Below are 18,950 nucleotides of genomic sequence, written 5' to 3'. Positions count from 1 at the left end.
GTTTAATTGACCCTAATGGACACTTCTCTAAAGTGGGCTGGCTCAAGGTGGAGGACAGAGTTAAACAACTTGCACTGAGCCTAGTCTATAAAATCCGCTACACCTCCCTGATACCGAAGTACATGTCATACTACTTCCTTAACGTAAATGACCGCCATAACCACAACACCAGGGCGAGCTCCACTAACCACGTTAAACCCAGATTCCGAACTAACAAAGGTCTTAACTCATTCTCTTTCTATGCCACATCAATGTGGAATGCGCTCCCAACAGGTATAAAAGAAAGGGCATCTCTATCCTCCTTCAAAACCGCAATAAAAGTTCACCTCCAGGCAGCTACAACCCTAAACTAACACCCTCCCCGGATTGCTAATAATCAAATGTAAGCAATCAAATGCAGATACTTTTTCTTATGCCTTCTGATCTCTCTCTCTCTCTCTCTATGTCCACTACTTGCTGTCCATATCCTACCCCCCCTCCACACCCCTGATTGTAAATAATGTAAATAATTCAATGTGATTATCTTGTGTGATGACTGTATTATGATGATAGTATATATGATAGTATATATCTGTATCATGAATCAATTTAAGTGGACCCCGACTTAAACAAGTTGAAAAACTTATTCGGGTGTTACCTTTTAGTCGTCAATTGTATGGAATATGTACTTCACTGTGCAACCTACTAATAAAAGTCTCAATCAATCAATCAATCAAAAACCCCACAAATGTGATGCTCCAGAAACTCAATCTGCTCAAAGGAAGGTCAGTTTTGTAGCTTCTGTAATGAGCTAAACTGTTTTCAGATGTGTGAACATGATTGCACAAGGGTTTTCTAATCATCAATTAGCCTTCTGAGCCAATTAGAACACTGGAGTGATAGTTGCTGGAAATGGGCCTCTATACATCTATGTAGATATTGCACCAAAAACCAGACATTTGCAGCTGGAATAGTCATTTACCACATTAGCAATGTATAGAGTGTATTTTTTTAAGTTAAGACTAGTTTAAAGTTATCTTTTTTGAAAAGTACAGTGCTTTTCCTTCAAAAATAAGGACATTTCAATGTGACCCCAAACTTTTGAACGGTAGTATATATATATATATATATATATATATATATATATATATATATATATATATATATATATATATATATATATATATATATATATATATATATATATATATATATATACATATATATATATATTGTATGTATATATATATATATATATATATACTGTATGTATATACATACAATATACATACATATAAATACATACAGTATACATACATATAGTATACATATATATATATATATATATATATATATACTGTATGTATATACATATATACTGTATGTATGTATATACTGTACATACAGTATATATATATACATACAGTATATATATATATATATATATATATATATATATATATATATATATATATATATATATATATATATATATATATATATATACAGCTGTATACTGTATGTATATATATGTATGTATACTGTATGTATATACATACAGTATATATATATGTATATACATATATACTGTATATATACATATACATACATACAGTATATATGTATATACATACAGTATGTATATATATATATATATATATATATATATATATATATATATATATATATATATATATACATACATACATACAGTATATATGTATATACATACAGTATGTATATATATATATATATATATATATATATATATAAATATATATATATATACATACTGTATGTATATACATATATACTGTATGTATGTATATGTATATATACTGTATGTATGTATATGTATATATACTGTATGTATGTATGTATATATATATATATATATATATATATATATATATATATATATATATATATATATATATATATATATATATATATATATATATATATACTTTGCCTTTAATAACATTCTTTTTTTTTTTAAAAATTGAAACTGCACTTTTAAAAAAGCCACCGCGCTGATCACGGAGGCCACATCTTTTTCATGTGCGCTTGATTGCAGTGACTGTGCGGAAACGGTGTCAACTCATTTAAAGTTCCGGGAACTCCATGCGGTCCGTATTTTATAACATTTTATTAGTTATTCATTAAAGGATTAATCGAAGTAGCAAAATATAAATAACATTTTTTTTTTTCTAAATTTAATCGACTAAATGTTACAGCCTTAATACATTTTTTAATTAATTTGATGTTACATTAAAAAACACATACATCAATTATTTTCGATTGCTTCAGAAGATTTTTTTCAGCCCCTAACTTTTAATACACGCAAAAAGCCCTTTTTACGCCCCAACTCACATTTGATTAACAGCGGCTACCTTCCACATTTGATCAGATGAAAACGGCTGATCTGAGCTACACCTGTGAGGACATAATTGGATCAACCGCGTCAGGGAGGAAGCCGTCATTTGCAGGCGTGGCCGAAAATAGCTGCCGGCAATCAGCAAATGCGAGCGTCGCTTCTGTTGCAACCGAGGCATTCTGCGGTTTCCTTTAAAAAGCTAACAAAAAAATCTCATTTTCTTTAATCCTATTACTTATAATCCTGCAGCTGGCTGTGAGAAGGTGGAGCAAATGGTGGGTCGCCAAATTGGCGGATGTGTAAGCAAAAGACAAGAGAGGAGGGAGCTTTTCCATCTTAATGACATCAAAGGGGCATGGAACAACGGCCAAGGGATGGATAGTTAGGAGGAAGATAACACCCTGATCACTAATCTAATACATTATTTACATTGCTTTTTTTATTGCAGCGCTTTTATTTTAACAACTGTATAGTTGTTCCCTTCCCATCAGAAGTATGGTTTTTTTTCAATGTTTACTTACAGTATGGAAGGGACGGAAGGGTTAATCGTTTTGCAATGCAGTCTGCTGAAAATGATGGAAAGCGCCAGTCTACATGGCACTGACACTGTGGTCAAAGTTGAAATTGCCACAAAACACAGTTTAGGACAGACCTGGGCAAATTAAGCTTTTCAATAAGGCCCGCCGGACATTCCCAAATAATTTTTTCAGATCTTTAAAGATGGAAACCTTAGCTGCCATTATGATGTGCGGTGATGTTTTCAAATGACCGTAAGTCTTGAACTATACAAAGATTTTCAATGGTTGGAATCTGCGCTTTTGCATGATATACTATATTACTATGGTAATCTAATTAGTTACTATGGTAATGTAAGTCACAGCAGCTCAGACGAGGCACCAAGCAGTGTGGGTGGGGAGTGTTTCCACTGAGTGCCAGCCTGAAATGCAGGAGTCAGGGACAGACGCGGAAGGAGATTTTTACAACAAAGTTCCAAAGCTTAGTGATATATCAGATATATCAGATCGTAGATGGGGTTTTTTTACCCTTCGCGTTCATATTTTGCTGTGTTTGTTGCCTTTTTGTTGTGTTAATGTCGATCAAGAGGGGTTTGTGACGTTCATATGTTGTCAATATTCAGTGTTTTATTGTTCATAGTTAATATTGTAAACCCCACATTCTTTATTTTCATGTACATTCTGGGTGTCTCATTTAGTTAAAAAATATTAAAATTATATTCCTTTTTTAAGGCGGTCTGTCATAACGTTTTTAGCATTCAATCACACATTGTGAATGAATGATGGGTTCTACATGTAAAGCGACTTTGGGTACTTAGAAAAGCGCTATATAAATCCCAGGTATTATTATTATTATTATTATTATTGTGAGGTTTTGTAACAGTGTTCCTAAAAATCGGATATACCGGCCCCAGACACATTTTTTTCTCTAAATTTGGCCAAAATAATATTTAACACTCCACTGACATCTGGTGGCTAAAGTTGATAGTGCACCCCGCAATTTTGTCACATTTCACGTGTCAGGTAAATTACGACAAATGGGGCCATATGAATCCCCTTCCTACTGTATCCATGATCAATATGGCTTGTCATTAGCTTCACAGGACGGCTATGTCAGCTGACTTTGGGGCGAGAGGTGGCATGGAATGCTAACAACACGGAGAATGCTGCGACCGTCAAGTTGACCAACTTTTTATGTTCGTGCTTTCAGCACAGTTCTCACTAAGAGGAATTCATCACCAGGATGTGACAAAGTATTTAGAGTTAATGTACCAATGATAGTCACACACACACTAGGTGTGGTGAAATTTGTCCTCTGCATTTGACCCATCCCCTTGTTCACCCCCTGGGAGGTGAGGGGAGAAGTGAGCAGCAGCGGTGGCCGCGCCCGGGAATCATTTTTGGTGATTTAACCCCCAATTCCAACCCTTGAGGCTGAGTGACAAGCAGGGAGGTAATGGGTCCCATTTTTATAGTCTTTGGTATGACTCGGCCGGGGTTTGAACTCACGACCTACCGATCTCAGGGCGAACACTCTAACCACTAGGCCACTGAGTATTTCCACCGATTAGCCGCGCCAAACACGGCACGACCGTTTTGAGGGAACTCTGAATGGCGTCCGCACGTTTCCTTTCACACCTGGTGTTCTCCTGCCTATCCGTATGCGAGACTGTATGGCGACCGGCTGTGTAGTCGTCATATACTGCCTTTGTGTTTGTGTGACATGCACACTAATTGTGTGTGTGTGTGTGTGGCTGGCGGGAGGGATTGGAGTGAATCCCAGAGTCCCACTGTGTCTCTAGCACCAATTACTGTACCCTGCACATCTGCTGCCATCCTGCCGTGCACAGTGTGTCCGGGCACCTTGCCCACGCCCACGCCCACACACACATACACACACACACACACGCACACAAAACTTTACAAACTCTTTAAGTCTCCTTTCACCTGCCTTTGCAATTAACCTGCACCTCATACCAGATCCGCTCATCTTGTTGTCGCTGCAGGACATGACTGGCTACGTGTTGGGACCCTGGCGGCCATTCCGGTGTGTCTTGCACCTTCGCTCTACTTCCACGGGGCAGTTTGTCCCTTCTGGCTGTGAGTGTTGATCCCCCCCATGTGTGAGATATTGAGGCTCTTTCCAATCTCCCTCCCCTTCCTGGCTGTCCAGTACAAACCCGCTTTTCATTTCCTTCCTTGCCGAGCATAAGTTTCACCCTCTCCACATTGAAATAGTAAGATTCTAATTCCGTTAATTTTTTTCCCTATAAATTGCTTCACCCCGGTCCCCCATCTCTTACTTTTAAGTAATGGATGATTTCCAGCCTCCTTTCCCATACAACTTGGTACTTGACTCATGCTAAGTGTTAGCATGCTAACTTTTTTTCAGCCAATTTTGCAGCTGAATGCCTCAGTAATATAACTTGGTACTTAAAACAAACTATTGGCATGCTAACTTTTTTTAAGCTAATATAGCAGCCGAACGCCTCAGAGTCATAAAACTTGGTACTTGACTCATGCTAACTGTTAGCATGCTAACTTTTTTTTTTGACAATTTTGCAGCTGAACGCCTCAGTAATATAATTTGGTACCTGAAACAGACTATTCGCATGCTAACTTTGTTTTTTAGCTAATATCGCAGCCGAACGCCTCAGAGTCAAAAAACCTGATACTTGACTTATGCTAATTGTTAGCATGCTAACTTTTTTTTTGCCAAGTTTGCAACTGAACACCTCAGTAATATAACTTGGTACTTGAAACAGACTATTAGCATGCTAACTTTTTTTTTTTTAGCTAATATCGCAGCGGAACGCCTCAGAGTCATAAAACCTGCTACTTGACTCAGGCTAACTGTTAGCATGATAACTTCTTTTTAGCCGGTTCCCATCTCCTGCTTTTAAGTAATATATGAACCCCTTTTGATCCTTGGATACCAAGACAATAATGTGGCTTACCGCTGGTGACCACGCCCTCCAGCCGGATGATGTTGGAGTGGTCAAACTGGCCCAGGATGCCGGCCTCGCTGAGGAATAAACGCCGCTGTTTCTCCGAGCAGCCCGCTCGCAGTGTCTTGATGGCCACCGGCAGCTCTCTCTTGCTCGGCAGCTTGAGGCAGCCGCGACACACCTCGCCAAAGTCGCCTGTTAGGGGAAAACAGACAAAAGGTGGTGACCCCCCTCTCTAAATGATACATCAACCAGGGAGCAAAACAAGAAATACGGCAGGTCAAAACTGGCAATACGCTGCAATGATACTGAAACTGAGGCTATAGGAATAAGTTATGACTCATAATAGGCCCTGAACAAGTTTTGGTTTGGTCTTTAATATCACCGTATTTTCCCACGCTACGAACCTTGCGGCTTATAAAATGGTGCGGCTACTTTATAGATTTTTCTTCGCCAATAATGTTTTAAGTTAAATCTAAACTTAAAGTCCCAACAATAGTCACACACACTAGGTGTAGTGAAATTACCCTCTACATTTGACCCATCCCCATAATAGTTTAATAATGCTATTAAGGAAGATGCCCCATGTTGCTCTCATATTGTTTTTGTTCTGGTCCAATAAGTGACTGTAATTTTGTTTTGTACATCTTCGTAGTATGCCAGTTAGCTTGTTCTTATACGTTTTGTACTTATACAGTTTGTGCTTTGTAAAAGTGACTGTATGGGTGTTTTTTAATGTCTAATGTCTTTCTTACTGTTAGAAATTGTATTTAGAAAGTGGTAAAAAGGGTTTTTTGATGCTCCTACTTAAAAACCTCCAAAGGCTTAGTGGCCACATGCATGGACAGCACCTTTTAGCTCTTATTTCCAAAATTGTGTCCACTACTGAATTGGGGTCTTATGGCCGCTTATGTGGACACTTATACTGCCATCTGGTGGTGTCAGAAGAGTAAAACATACAATGGAATTTGTGAAAAAATAGTGTAAAAATAAGAATTAGCATGTCACTAAACATGAAGTACACGTTTGTGTACTTATGGACTAAGTACATCATATCAAAAGATGATTCTTAGTTTTTATTCTAATTAGGGTCCAACAAGCCCAAATAGCAAAAATAAATTAAAAAAAAGCATGTAAACAAACAGCTTGGGCCTTAAGAGGTTAATTAATGGTTCTCAAACTTTGTTCACCAAGTACCAACATAATGACCAACATTAAAATACAATAGTGTACTGAAGTTTAAAAAAAAAAAGATTAATTCAAAACAGGGCAAATGTTTTATTTAACCAGTATATTTATTATTTTTGGCCACTGTGACATTATAGGCAGTTTGAGCAGTAACACTATGTTTGAATTTAGGAAAATAAATTGATTATTTGGCATACCACCAGATGGCGCCCGTACCACCGTTTGAGAATAAAAATAAACTTTTAATTAATAACTTCTACTTTCACGGCCACGCCCAAAACCAATTAACAGTGATAAACGAGGGTTTAACGCCTTAGTCAACCTGAAGTATATTTAAATGTGTGCATAAATACACAACCACCAGTTTGAATATGTTTATATTTAGATAAGATGTTTTTGTTTTTCTAAACTACATCGGTAACTAGTTTAATCCAATATGTTCAACAGTAATGTGTTTTTGTTCCAGATAATGTGAAAAGTTTATATGAAAAGGTAAACAAATAGGTTCAAGTGTTCTACTGCAATGACGCCAATTCAAAACTGCCATGCTGTTTTGGCATTTGTTGAAAAAGTCAACAAAACACAACGATTGGGCAAAAACTATGAAAAAACAAATGTTCTTTGGACGTTATATCTTCAGGAAAAGTGTTGGGCTACAACATAAACCTAAATACTACGCTCGTGTTAGAAATACGGCCGTAAATCTGTTACAATGATGGCGTTCGAAGCCGTGTTAAATTAGCAATGATCTAAATGGGCTTTTGAATGGATATGGCTGTGATGCCGCAAGACCAAACTGAAACTATTACAAAGAACATGTTGAAGTTTAGAAGTACAATTGTATTGAATTAGTCCTTCAAAGGAGAACAAGTTAGGGGAAGACCAGTCGCCATAATCATGTGCCCCCCCCCCAGTCGTTGTGGCTCTAAATAACCGCATAGTGTTTATGCCAGGGGCCGGAAAAGACAACTATCCTCCTGAGAAGCAGTGTCCTCTGCAGTGGACATTTGTAGACCTAACACATGTTTCCGAAATGTGTTCCTCCGACATAAGAAATAGACCAAAAACTATGTTTTCTATTCCCATAGACTGCGCGTGTATACAGGCACTATCCTAATGAGTTCTAATACAAAAAGTTTGGGGTATTTTGTTATTCAAATGAATTTACCTGTGTGAACAATCCTTTCTATCTTGATGCTGGAGTTGTCCAACTCCTTGGCAAAGGCATGGACCGCCTGCAGCAGGTCCTCGCAAGTCTCTGGGTCAATGTAGGTCCTTCGTGTGGGAATCTTGACTGGGAAGATGCCGGAAAAAAATACAAAAATATAACTATAAAATATCGTGACAGCAGCAAACATTCATGGAAAGTCTTGCTTAGAACCTCATCCCAATATTATATTTCCTCATGAGAACCAGCGTCCTCTGCAGTGGACATGTGTTTTTAGTCACTATTGGACAAAAATAGCCCTTTTATGCAAAACACAAATGTCCATTGTAGAGGGCGCTGGCTCTCAGGGGATATTTGATTACATACTAATTATTATTATGACATTTGCAACTACAATTGGGTATATTTGACCTCGATATTTGTGTATATTTGTGTGTTTGTGTGTATATACAAACCTGTCATCATTTGCATTTCAAATAATAGAACATTTTGCGACAAAATAGGGAAAAAAACGCAAACCGCCTTTAAATGAGGGGGGGAAAAAAGTAACCTGGGCTTGGACTCGTGTGCCTTTTTACCCAAGAGAGTGATACTTGTATAGCCAGCTTAATAGGAGGCTCCCTAGAGAAGACCCCTGTGGTATTGCATGAATGGAAATAAAAACAGTTCTGGACTCCTTCACAGCTACGGATGAGAATTGATGAGCAGAAGCGTAAAAATCGTAACGATCCCTTTCTTTATTGATTCTCATTTGGATGAAAGGACAGCAAACAACGACAATCGACTTTGTTTAGTTTAGACAAAAAAAACATGAGCGTACAAACACAACAGTGAGGTCATAAAAGACCCACAGCCCCGGAGGGGTGCCTGAAAAAAATATTTAGTTTTGAAAATATAATAATAAAATAAATACTCTAATGTAGTAATAAACAAAATATTTTTTTTCTGTGACAAATAACAAATTACACAAAAATGTTCAGTAACATGTTTGATATTTTTCAAATACAAATGAAAAGTATTCTTTTTTTAACATGCATAGTAGGGTTGTCCCGATACCAATATTTTGGTACCGGTACCAAAATGTATTTCCATACTTGTCTAAAATAAAGGGGACCACAAAAATGTCATTATTGGCTTTATTTAACAAAAAAATCTTAGGGTGCATTAAACATATGTTTATTATTGCAAGTATGTCCTTAAATAAAATAGTGAACACACAAGAAAATGTGTCTTTTATTAGTAAGTAAGCAAACAAAGACTCCTAATTAGTCTGCTGACATATGCAGTAACATATTGTGTCATTTATCATTCTATTATTTTGTCAACATTATAAAGGACAAGCTGTAAAAATTGATTATTAATCTACTTGTTCATTTACTGTTAATACCTGCTTACTTTCTCTTTTCAACATGTTGTATCTACACTTCTGTTAAAGTGTAATAATCACTTATTCTTCTGTTGTTTGATACTTTACATTAGTTTTGGATGATACCACACATTTAGGTATCAATCCGATACCAAGTAGTTAAGGGATCATACATTGGTCATATTCAAAGTCCTCATGTGTCCAGGGACGTATTTCCATAGTTTATAAACATAATATGAATTTTTTTAAAAGAAAAAAAGATTTTGTGACGATAAAAAATATCGATGTAATCATAGTATCGACGAGATACGCTCTTGTACTTGGTATCATTACAGTGGATGTTGGGTGTAGATCCACCCATGGCATTTGTTTACATTCAGGCGCGCTAGCTTTTGTTTGCGGTGAGCTATTGTATCCTCCTACGGTGTGTAGTGAAGCATGTTTAGCTATTCCTCGTCCTGCAGGGATGATACTTGTAAGAAACTCACTTTATTTGTCGCCATGGAGGCCAGGATTAGTGATTTAGAAGTAGCTAAAACACTGTCGACTGCGGACGGATGTTAGCCGCTAGCTAGCTAGCCATGTCTTAAAGCACCTCTTCCTGAGGGCGTTTCAGTGTTATAACTTCACCTTTATCGTTAGTTTTTAGGCCAAAATGCGTCCGTTCTCCCTTTTCTGTCTACACACTGTGTCTGCTTGTAAGTACTCTGTGATTGTGTGCTGCCGAACACGCTTCTCTGCTCATAAACCCAGTAATGTCAAAAATAAAACATTGGAAATCCATCCATTGATAAATTTTCTACCGCTTGTCCCTTTCGGGGTGGCGGGGGGTGCTGGAGCCTATCTCAGCTGCATTCGGGCGGAAGGCGGGGTACACCCTGGACAAGTCGCCACCTCATCGCAGCGCCAACACAGATAGACAGAACAGGTACTTTTCAAACAGAGTATAGTACCGTTTTTGATTCATTAGTACCGCGATACTATACTAGTACCGTACAACCCTAATGCATATAAAGTATATGCTGAGCGCTCAAAAGTAAATGAAGCTATGTCCTCCAAAAACAAATAGGAGCAAGTCAAGTAGAACTGTACACTGTGCAATTTTCAACCATCAACTATGAAAATTACCCGTTATTTGTCCGAAAATTAAGCATATCTGCTTTTCCAGGAAGCATATGCAACATTTTTGATTAATCACGGTGTGCTATCAAAATGTGCTAACAAGCTACTACATTTTGCTGGACTTGAAGTGGGTGTGGCATGGATGATTGTTTGGCGCCCAATAAAAGACTTGATGGAGGATTCTTCAAAAGCAAGGCTTCAGTCAGCAGATGTTAAAGCAGCATAAATCTACTGGAGCTTTACTTTATGTTCAAGGGTTCTCTACCACAGTGTTTTTCAACCTTTTTGAGCCAAGGCACATTTTTTGCGTTGAAAAAAATCCGGAGGCACACCACCAGCAGAAATCATTAAAAAACGAAACTCAGTTGACAGCAAAGAGTCGTTGTCGCAATTGTTGGATATGACTTTAAACCATAACCAAGCATGCATCACTATAGCTCTTGTCTCAAAGTAGGTGTACTGTCACCACCTGTCACATTACACCCTGACTTATTTTGAGTTTTTTGCTGTTTTCCTGTGTAGAGTGTTTTAGTTCTTGTCTTGCGCTCCTATTTTGGTGGCTTTTTCTCTTTTTTTTGGTATTTTCCTGTAGCAGTTTCATGTCTTCCTTTGAGCGATATTTCCCGCATCTACTTTGTTTTAGCAATCAAGAATATTTCAGTTGTTTTTATCCTTCTTTGTGGGGACTTTGTTGATTGTCATGTCATGTTCGGATGTACTTTGTCTTATCTCCACAGTAAGTCTTTGCTGTCGTCCAGCATTCTGTTTTTGTTTACTTTGTAGCCAGTTCAGTTTTAGTTTTGTTCTGCATAGCCTTCCCTAAGCTTCAATGCCTTTTCTTAGAGGCACTCACCTTTTGTTTATTTTTGGTTTAAGCATTAGACACATATTTTACCTGCACGCTGCCTACCGCTGTTTCTGACATCTACAAAGCAATTAGCTACCGGCTGCCAACTACTGATATGGAAGAGTATTACACGGTTACTCTGCAGAGGTCTACACTGCAAAAACTGAAATCTAAGTAAGATTAAATATCTCAAATAAGGGTGATATTTGCTTATTTTCTGTCTGATAAGATAATTCTTCTCATTAAGCAGATTTTATGTTAGAGTGTTTTACTTGTTTTAAGTGTTTTGGTCCTAAATGATCTCAGTAAGATATTACAGCTTGTTGCTGAGATTTGATGACCTATATTGAGTAAAACATGCTTGAAACTAGAATATCAACTGTTGCAAAGCTGTGTCATCAACACTCACAAGTATAAAACTACTTTTTTAAAGTAATCATTTCTTACTTCAAGCATGAAAAAAAAATCATGATGCCGAGCGCATATCATTATGTCAAGAAAACGGCACTAGCATTTACTTCATTTAAGAATATTTTTCAACATATAGAGCAAAAAGGTCTCTCTTTTTTTTTCTACCAAGAAAAGTGCACTTGTTATTGGTGAGAATATACTTATTTTAAGGTATTTTTGGGTTCATTGAGGTTAGCTAATTTTACTTGTTTTGGAAAGTTTTGACAAGCCGAATTTTCTTGTTCTATTGGCAGATAATTTTGCTTAGTTCAAATAAAATACCCCTCATTTTATTGATTTTTTTCTTGATTTTGAACACTGACTTTTTGCTGTGTAGACAGCACCAACACTCAACAACAACACATCATTTTCAGACTATATTTACTGGTTTGCATGAAAAATTTTCACGGCACACCAGACTGTATCCCACGGCTCACTAGTGTGCCGCGGCACAGTGGTTGAAAAACACTGCTCTACCAAGCATACTAGCTTTGTTGGTGTTATTCTGCCCTCACTATATGTAATGAGGTCATACAGCTTGGCAGACAGCTAGCAAACAATCCAAGACGTTCTAATAAAGTTCCAAAGCGGATGAATCCATTTAGGCTCTTTATTGTTGTTCATCTTGCTTTGTCTTTTTCCTATCTTTTACTTTTGTCTTGCACTGGACTTTTTTTTTTTTTTTTTTGTAAAACTGAAATACACACAATGACAAATGTATAAGCTATGTGATTCAAATAACATATGAAATGTAATACACAATATGTAAGTAAACATACAGTACTATCATCAAACAAACACTTCTGAGTGTTGAAACTATTTCGATGGTGGAAATACACGACTGGCAGCCATTTTAAGTCCTCAAAACATCCATTAAAACAGTGTACAAAAATCGTTTTTCAATAAACATCTTACTATCAAATTGAACCACTTTCCACCTTAATATTGAGTTATATGAACAATTTAAACGGTTTACTTACAGACTTATCTTTCCCAAGGCTTGTAAGAGGTAAGTAACAATTTGTATACTTCTCAATTGTCTTATGAACGGAAGTGACATCGTCAACCCGGAAGTGGCCAAAAAATGAGGCGTAATAATTTCCTATCGCCACTAGGTGGCAGTAACAGGTATTGAAAATTGCAAGATTACTTACAGCAGTGTTTTTCAACCTTTTTTGAGCCAAGGCACATTTTTTTCATTGAAAACACCACCAGCAGAAATAATTGAAAAATTAAACTCAGTAGACAATAAAAAGTTGTTGTCGCAATTGTTGGATATGAATTCAAACCATAACCAAGCATGTTTGAAAGTAGGTGTACTGTCACATCCCGCCGTGATTTATATTGAGTTTTTTGCTGTTTTCCTGTGTGTAGTGTTTCAGTTCTTGTCTTGCGCTCCTATTTTAGTGTCTTTTCCTCTTTTGTTGGTGTTTTCCTGTAGCAGTTTCATGTTTTCCTTGAACACTATTCCCCGCACCTGCTTTGTTTTCACGATCAAGACTATTTCAGTTGTGGGGACGCTATCCTTCTTTGTGGGGACATTGTTGATTGTCATGTCATGCACGGGATGTACTTTGTGGACGCCATCTGCTCCACACGCTGTCAGTCTTTGCTGTCGTCCAGCATTCTGTTTTTGTTTACTTTGCAGCCAGTTCAGTTTAAGTTTCGTTTTGCATCGCCATCCCTAGACTTCAATGCCTCTTCTTAGCGGCACCTAGCGGCAGTCGCCTTTTGTTTATTTTTGGTTTAAGTGTTAGATACCTTTTTACCTACACGCTGCCTTCCGCATATTGTGATCACGACAAACCATGTTCCCGACATCTACAAAGCAATTAGCTACTTGTTGCCACCTACTGATATGGAAGAGTATAACGTGGTTACTCTGCCGAGCTCTAGACAGCACCGACACTCAACAACGGCACATTTGCAGATTATTATTACTGCTTTGCAAAAAATATTTTTAACCCAAATAGGTACAATTATATATTCTCCCACGGCACACCAGACTGTATCTCGCCGAAAAACACTGACTTAGAGGGACGTTGCTGAGCCCGCCCTGAGTGCTGCTTGAAAGGATCGCTTACGTGAGCCGGTGTTTGGTTTGCGACGAGTCTGAAACCGGAGACGACGACACGCGCAACAAACGTATCGAATCATGGCGCCGTTAGACTTTGCGTGAATCGATATCCGATAGAACCGACGGAATTCAGTCTGTGCTTAAAAAAAGTACCGTTGCCCCGGGATTTTCCGAAGTAAACTGGAAGATTGATAGGTCTGATATACTGTATGATTTGCTCAGTGTTGGCGCTAGGAGTTTTCAAAATGGGGTCTCAGGGACCCCATCAAGTCATAAAAATGGGGTCCCATGGTAAATTTTTGGGGTCCCGCTTTTTTGTAAGCGTTTTGAAAACAAATGTTAAATGTATGCATTATCCTGTTATATCTCACATTCTATATTGTGTTTTGGAAAAAGGTTGTCATAAATGGTAAAGGGTATTCCAGTAAATTATGCAGAGATGAGATGTGTCAGTATCAAAATATTACTTAAAAATCTATTTTTGGCAGCAGCAAAGTGGTCGTTTGGGTAGATTTTAGCTTTGTAAAGGGTATTTTAACAAATAAACAGTAAAATAGGTACTTGATTTTGATATATGTAATGCCCATAAGGGTATTCTAGTAAAAAATGCAGAGATGAGATGTGTCAGTATCAAAATATTACTTGAAATACATTTTTGGATAGCAGCAAAGTGGTCGTTTGGGTAGGTTTTAGCTTTGTAAAGGGTATTTCAACAAGTAAACAGTAAAGTAGGTACTTGATTTTGATATATGTAATGCCCTTAAGGGTATTCTAGTAAAATATGCAGACATGAGATGTGTCAGTATCAAAATATTACTTGAAATACATTTTTGGATAGCAGCAAAGTGGTCATTTGGGTAGATTTTAGCTTTGTAAAGGGTACTTTAATAAGTAAACGGTACAGTAGGTACTTGATTTTGATATATGTAATGCTCATAAGGGTATTCCAGTAAAATATGCAGAAATGAGATGTGTCAGTATCAAAATATTACTTGAAATCAATTTTTGGATAGCAGCAAAGTGGTCATTTGGGTAGATTTTAGCTATGCAAAGGGTACTTTAATAAGTAAACAGTACAGTAGGTACTTGATTTTGATATATGTAATGCCCATAAGGGTATTGTAGTAAACTATGCAGACATGATATGTGTCAGTATCACAATATTACTTGGAATACATTTTTGGCAGCAGTAAAGTGATTGTTTGGGTAGATTTGAGCTTTGTAAAGGGTATTTCAACAAGTAAACAGTAAAGTAGGTACTTGATTTTGATATATGTAATGCCCATAAGGGTATTCTAGTAAAATATGCAGAGATGAGATGTGTCAGTATCAAAATATTACTTGAAATACATTTTTGAATAGCAGCAAAGTGGTCGTTTGGGTAGATTTTAGCTTTGTAAAGGGTACTTTAATAAGGAAACGGTACAGTAGGTACTTGATTTTCATATATGTAATGCTCATAAGGGCATTCCAGTAAAATATGCAGAAATGAGATGTGTCAGTATCAAAATATTACTTGAAATCAATTTTTGGATAGCAGCAAAGTGGTCATTTGGGTAGATTTTAGCTATGCAAAGGGTACTTTAATAAGTAAACAGTACAGTAGGTACTTGATTTTGATATATGTAATGCCCATAAGGGTATTGTAGTAAACTATGCAGACATGATATGTGTCAGTATCACAATATTACTTGGAATACATTTTTGGCAGCAGTAAAGTGATTGTTTGGGTAGATTTGAGCTTTGTAAAGGGTATTTCAACAAGTAAACAGTAAAGTAGGTACTTGATTTTGATATATGTAATGCCCATAAGGGTATTCTAGTAAAATATGCAGAGATGAGATGTGTCAGTATCAAAATATTACTTGAAATACATTTTTAGAATAGCAGCAAAGTGGTCGTTTGGGTAGATTTTAGCTTTGTAAAGGGCACTTTAATAAGGAAACGGTACAGTAGGTACTTGATTTTCATATATGTAATGCCCATAAGGGTATTCCAGTAAAATATGCAGAGATGAGATGTGTCAGTATCAAAATATTACTTGGAATACATTTTTGAATGACAATCAAAAGGAAGTCTAAGTCTACTATACAATTATCGTCCGAGTTTATCTTAAAAGTTTCATGACGTGATCGTGTTTACTTCTGCATTTTGAGTGACGTATACCCAAACTATGCCTGTATGACGTCTTCTGGTGTCATTGTGTAATGCATCTTTGCTTTTAGCACCAACACAGATCCAATAACACCAGTCTCAGGCCTTTCTCTATGTTATCTTCATCAGATGTATTGCTGTCTGCTGCTCCTGATGTAATTGTTGGAACATGTGATAAAAGCTGCTTTATGCTCCGAAGAGCTCAATCAATACTCAAGTTGAGCTGAATGTATTGAGTTGTAAATCTGCTATTTGGCGTTGATAAATGGGGATTTTTTTTTTAACACCACTCAAACTGTATTTGTCGTTGAAAACATCCCCGCAGTTATCAATAATATGTCCAAATCTCTCCGACTCGACTCGACCTTGCAGACTCCGGGGACAGCGAGACGAAAGGCTCAGACTGCTCAAATCTGACTTTGGGTTCCTTCCACCAGGCTTTAGACAGATCACAGGACTCCTTCGCCAGGCTTTTTGTCTTTTCGCCGGCCTCAAAATGTTATCTCGCTAACACACGCGTGACACAGAAACACAAAAGCAATATGGGCCTAATCTTCTGTTGATACCGGCACAGGACAAAATCAAAAGTTAAAAAAACGCTTTGGAGGCGGACATCTGCTCCTAATTAAGGACATTGTGCGAATGGACATCAGTGGAAAATGTTCTAAAAAGAACTGCCTATAATGAAACAATGGTATATTTTACACTGTACAATGCTAGCTACATTTAAGGATCGGAACCAGTACCGACGCAAACATTGTATAACGGTGATTTGGTATTGATATTGGTCCGATTTTGTGCAAAACTCGACAGCAAGTTAAATGTGGTATTTTCTTAACTTTTAGTCAAAAAAATAAACATGGTAAGTTATTTTTTTCATAACATGGTCACTACTGCCTAGTTTCTCTTGTTATATTTTTATTTTACTGTTATATTTTTATTCTCATTGTTGGTATTTTTTTTTAAATTCTTATTGTAATATTTTTCTATTTTGTTTCCATTTTTACCCCCATTATTTACTTTTTAAATTCCATCTCAATTCTGTACACTGCTGCTGGAATTTAAATTTTCCTGAGGTAACTCTCCTGAAGGAATCAATAAAGTACTATCTATCTATCTATCTATCTATCTATCGATCTATCTATCTATCTATCTATCTATCTATCTATCTATCCTATCTATCTATCTATCTATCTATCTATCTATCTATCTATCTATCTATCTATCTATCTATCTATCTATCTATCTATCTATCTATCTATCTATCTATCTATCTATCTATCTATCTATCTATCTATCTATCTATCTATCTATCTATCTATCTATCTATCTATCTATCTATCTATCTATCTATCTATCTATCTATCTATCTATCTATCTATCTATCTATCTATCTATCTATCTATCTATCTATCTATCTATCTATCTATCTATCTATCTATCTATCCATCCATCCATCCATCCATCCATCCATCCATCCATCCATCCATCCATCCATCCATCCATCCATCTATCTATCTATCTATCTATCTATCTATCTATCTATCTATCTATCTATCTATCTATCTATCTATCTATCTATCTATCTATCTATCTATCTATCTATCTATCTATCTATATATCTATCTATATTATAGGCAACTAGGTAGCGAGCAGTTACACAACAGTTAAGCATACAGTAGCACATAAGCTAAACATTCCTTCATTTAACAATACTGCTGTCTAAACAGCACATTTGTCAATACAAACAAGTAACAAATACCACATTTCCCGAACTATTAGCCTATCATTTTTTTCCAATGCTTGAACCCTGCGCTTATAAAACGGCGCAGTTAATTTATGGGTTTTTCTTTGCCAACAACCATGTTTTGTATTTAACAATAGTTTTCATATTACACCTACAAAGTTATTTTTTTTGCTACGGTGCCTTTTTTTGAATGAGTTCGCTCACTGCAGATGCCGCGCGTTGAAAATGTACTTCATGTTTCATTACTTTAACCGGAAGTACAACGTCCATCGCGTCTATGCTCGAAAGGATTCATTTATTCATCACTCCAAGCAACGTTTGTAAGTTTTACAATTCAAATTTACAAAGCCGAACCCATGTGTGAGGTCTGTAGGAGTGTTTTCATGCATATTGGTACGTGCTAGCGTGATGTAATCAATCAATGTAATCATTAGCGAATGTGCTAACACGTTTACAAGTGTCTATGTTAGTATTATTAACTTGAAACGGCATTCTTTTTTGTATTGTTTCAGTTGCGTAAATTCACCAAAAACGTCACCGTGGAGTTATTGAGTCTGTTTTTAGCCGATTGGAGAGCTAGCTTATGCAGCTAGTTAATCCATGACAATGACTTCTGTTTTGTTTGATCAACCGTTTTACTGCCGCGTTACAGGCACCTTTTGGAAACAATTAGGGTGTATAAATAAACATATACAAATACCTAATTCCACAACGTATACTGTATATCTGCGGCTTATAATCAAGTGCGGCTAATATATGTTAAAATATTTTTCCCTTCTAAAATTTGGTGGATGGGGCTTAAATACCGGGGCCGCTTTATAGCCCGAGAAAACACGGTAATTATCGTTGCATATTGCTTACAGATACAAAAAGTCCTCAAAGCTTTGTGCTGAAAACAAAGTTTCGTTGTACTTGTGCAATGACAATAAAGACCTACCATATTAGAAAGTATACAGTAACAAACGTGTCCACATCATTCAACTTGGCTTAACGACTTATTGTGACCACTTCC

At 36.7% G+C, this 18,950-nt stretch overlaps 1 protein-coding gene across 2 annotated transcripts in view; it reads right to left on the bottom strand.

Annotated features, from left to right (window-relative positions):
* LOC133636021 (ephrin type-A receptor 7-like) overlaps positions 1-18,950 on the bottom strand; it is a 584,329-nt gene that overhangs the window by 39,577 nt on the left and 525,802 nt on the right. For both annotated transcript variants that reach the window (XM_062029623.1, XM_062029624.1), the window contains exons 10-11: positions 8,176-8,301; positions 5,829-6,014 (exon numbers count right to left, since the gene is read on the bottom strand). In XM_062029623.1, the coding sequence (XP_061885607.1) occupies positions 5,829-6,014; positions 8,176-8,301 (312 nt within the window). The remainder of the gene's footprint in view (positions 1-5,828; positions 6,015-8,175; positions 8,302-18,950) is intronic.

The sequence above is a fragment of the Entelurus aequoreus genome, linkage group LG20 (assembly GCF_033978785.1).
Source record: "Entelurus aequoreus isolate RoL-2023_Sb linkage group LG20, RoL_Eaeq_v1.1, whole genome shotgun sequence".
Taxonomy (NCBI): domain Eukaryota; kingdom Metazoa; phylum Chordata; class Actinopteri; order Syngnathiformes; family Syngnathidae; genus Entelurus; species Entelurus aequoreus.
The sequence above is the reverse complement of the archived record's forward strand: the minus strand, read 5'-3'. Positions and strand labels throughout refer to the sequence as shown.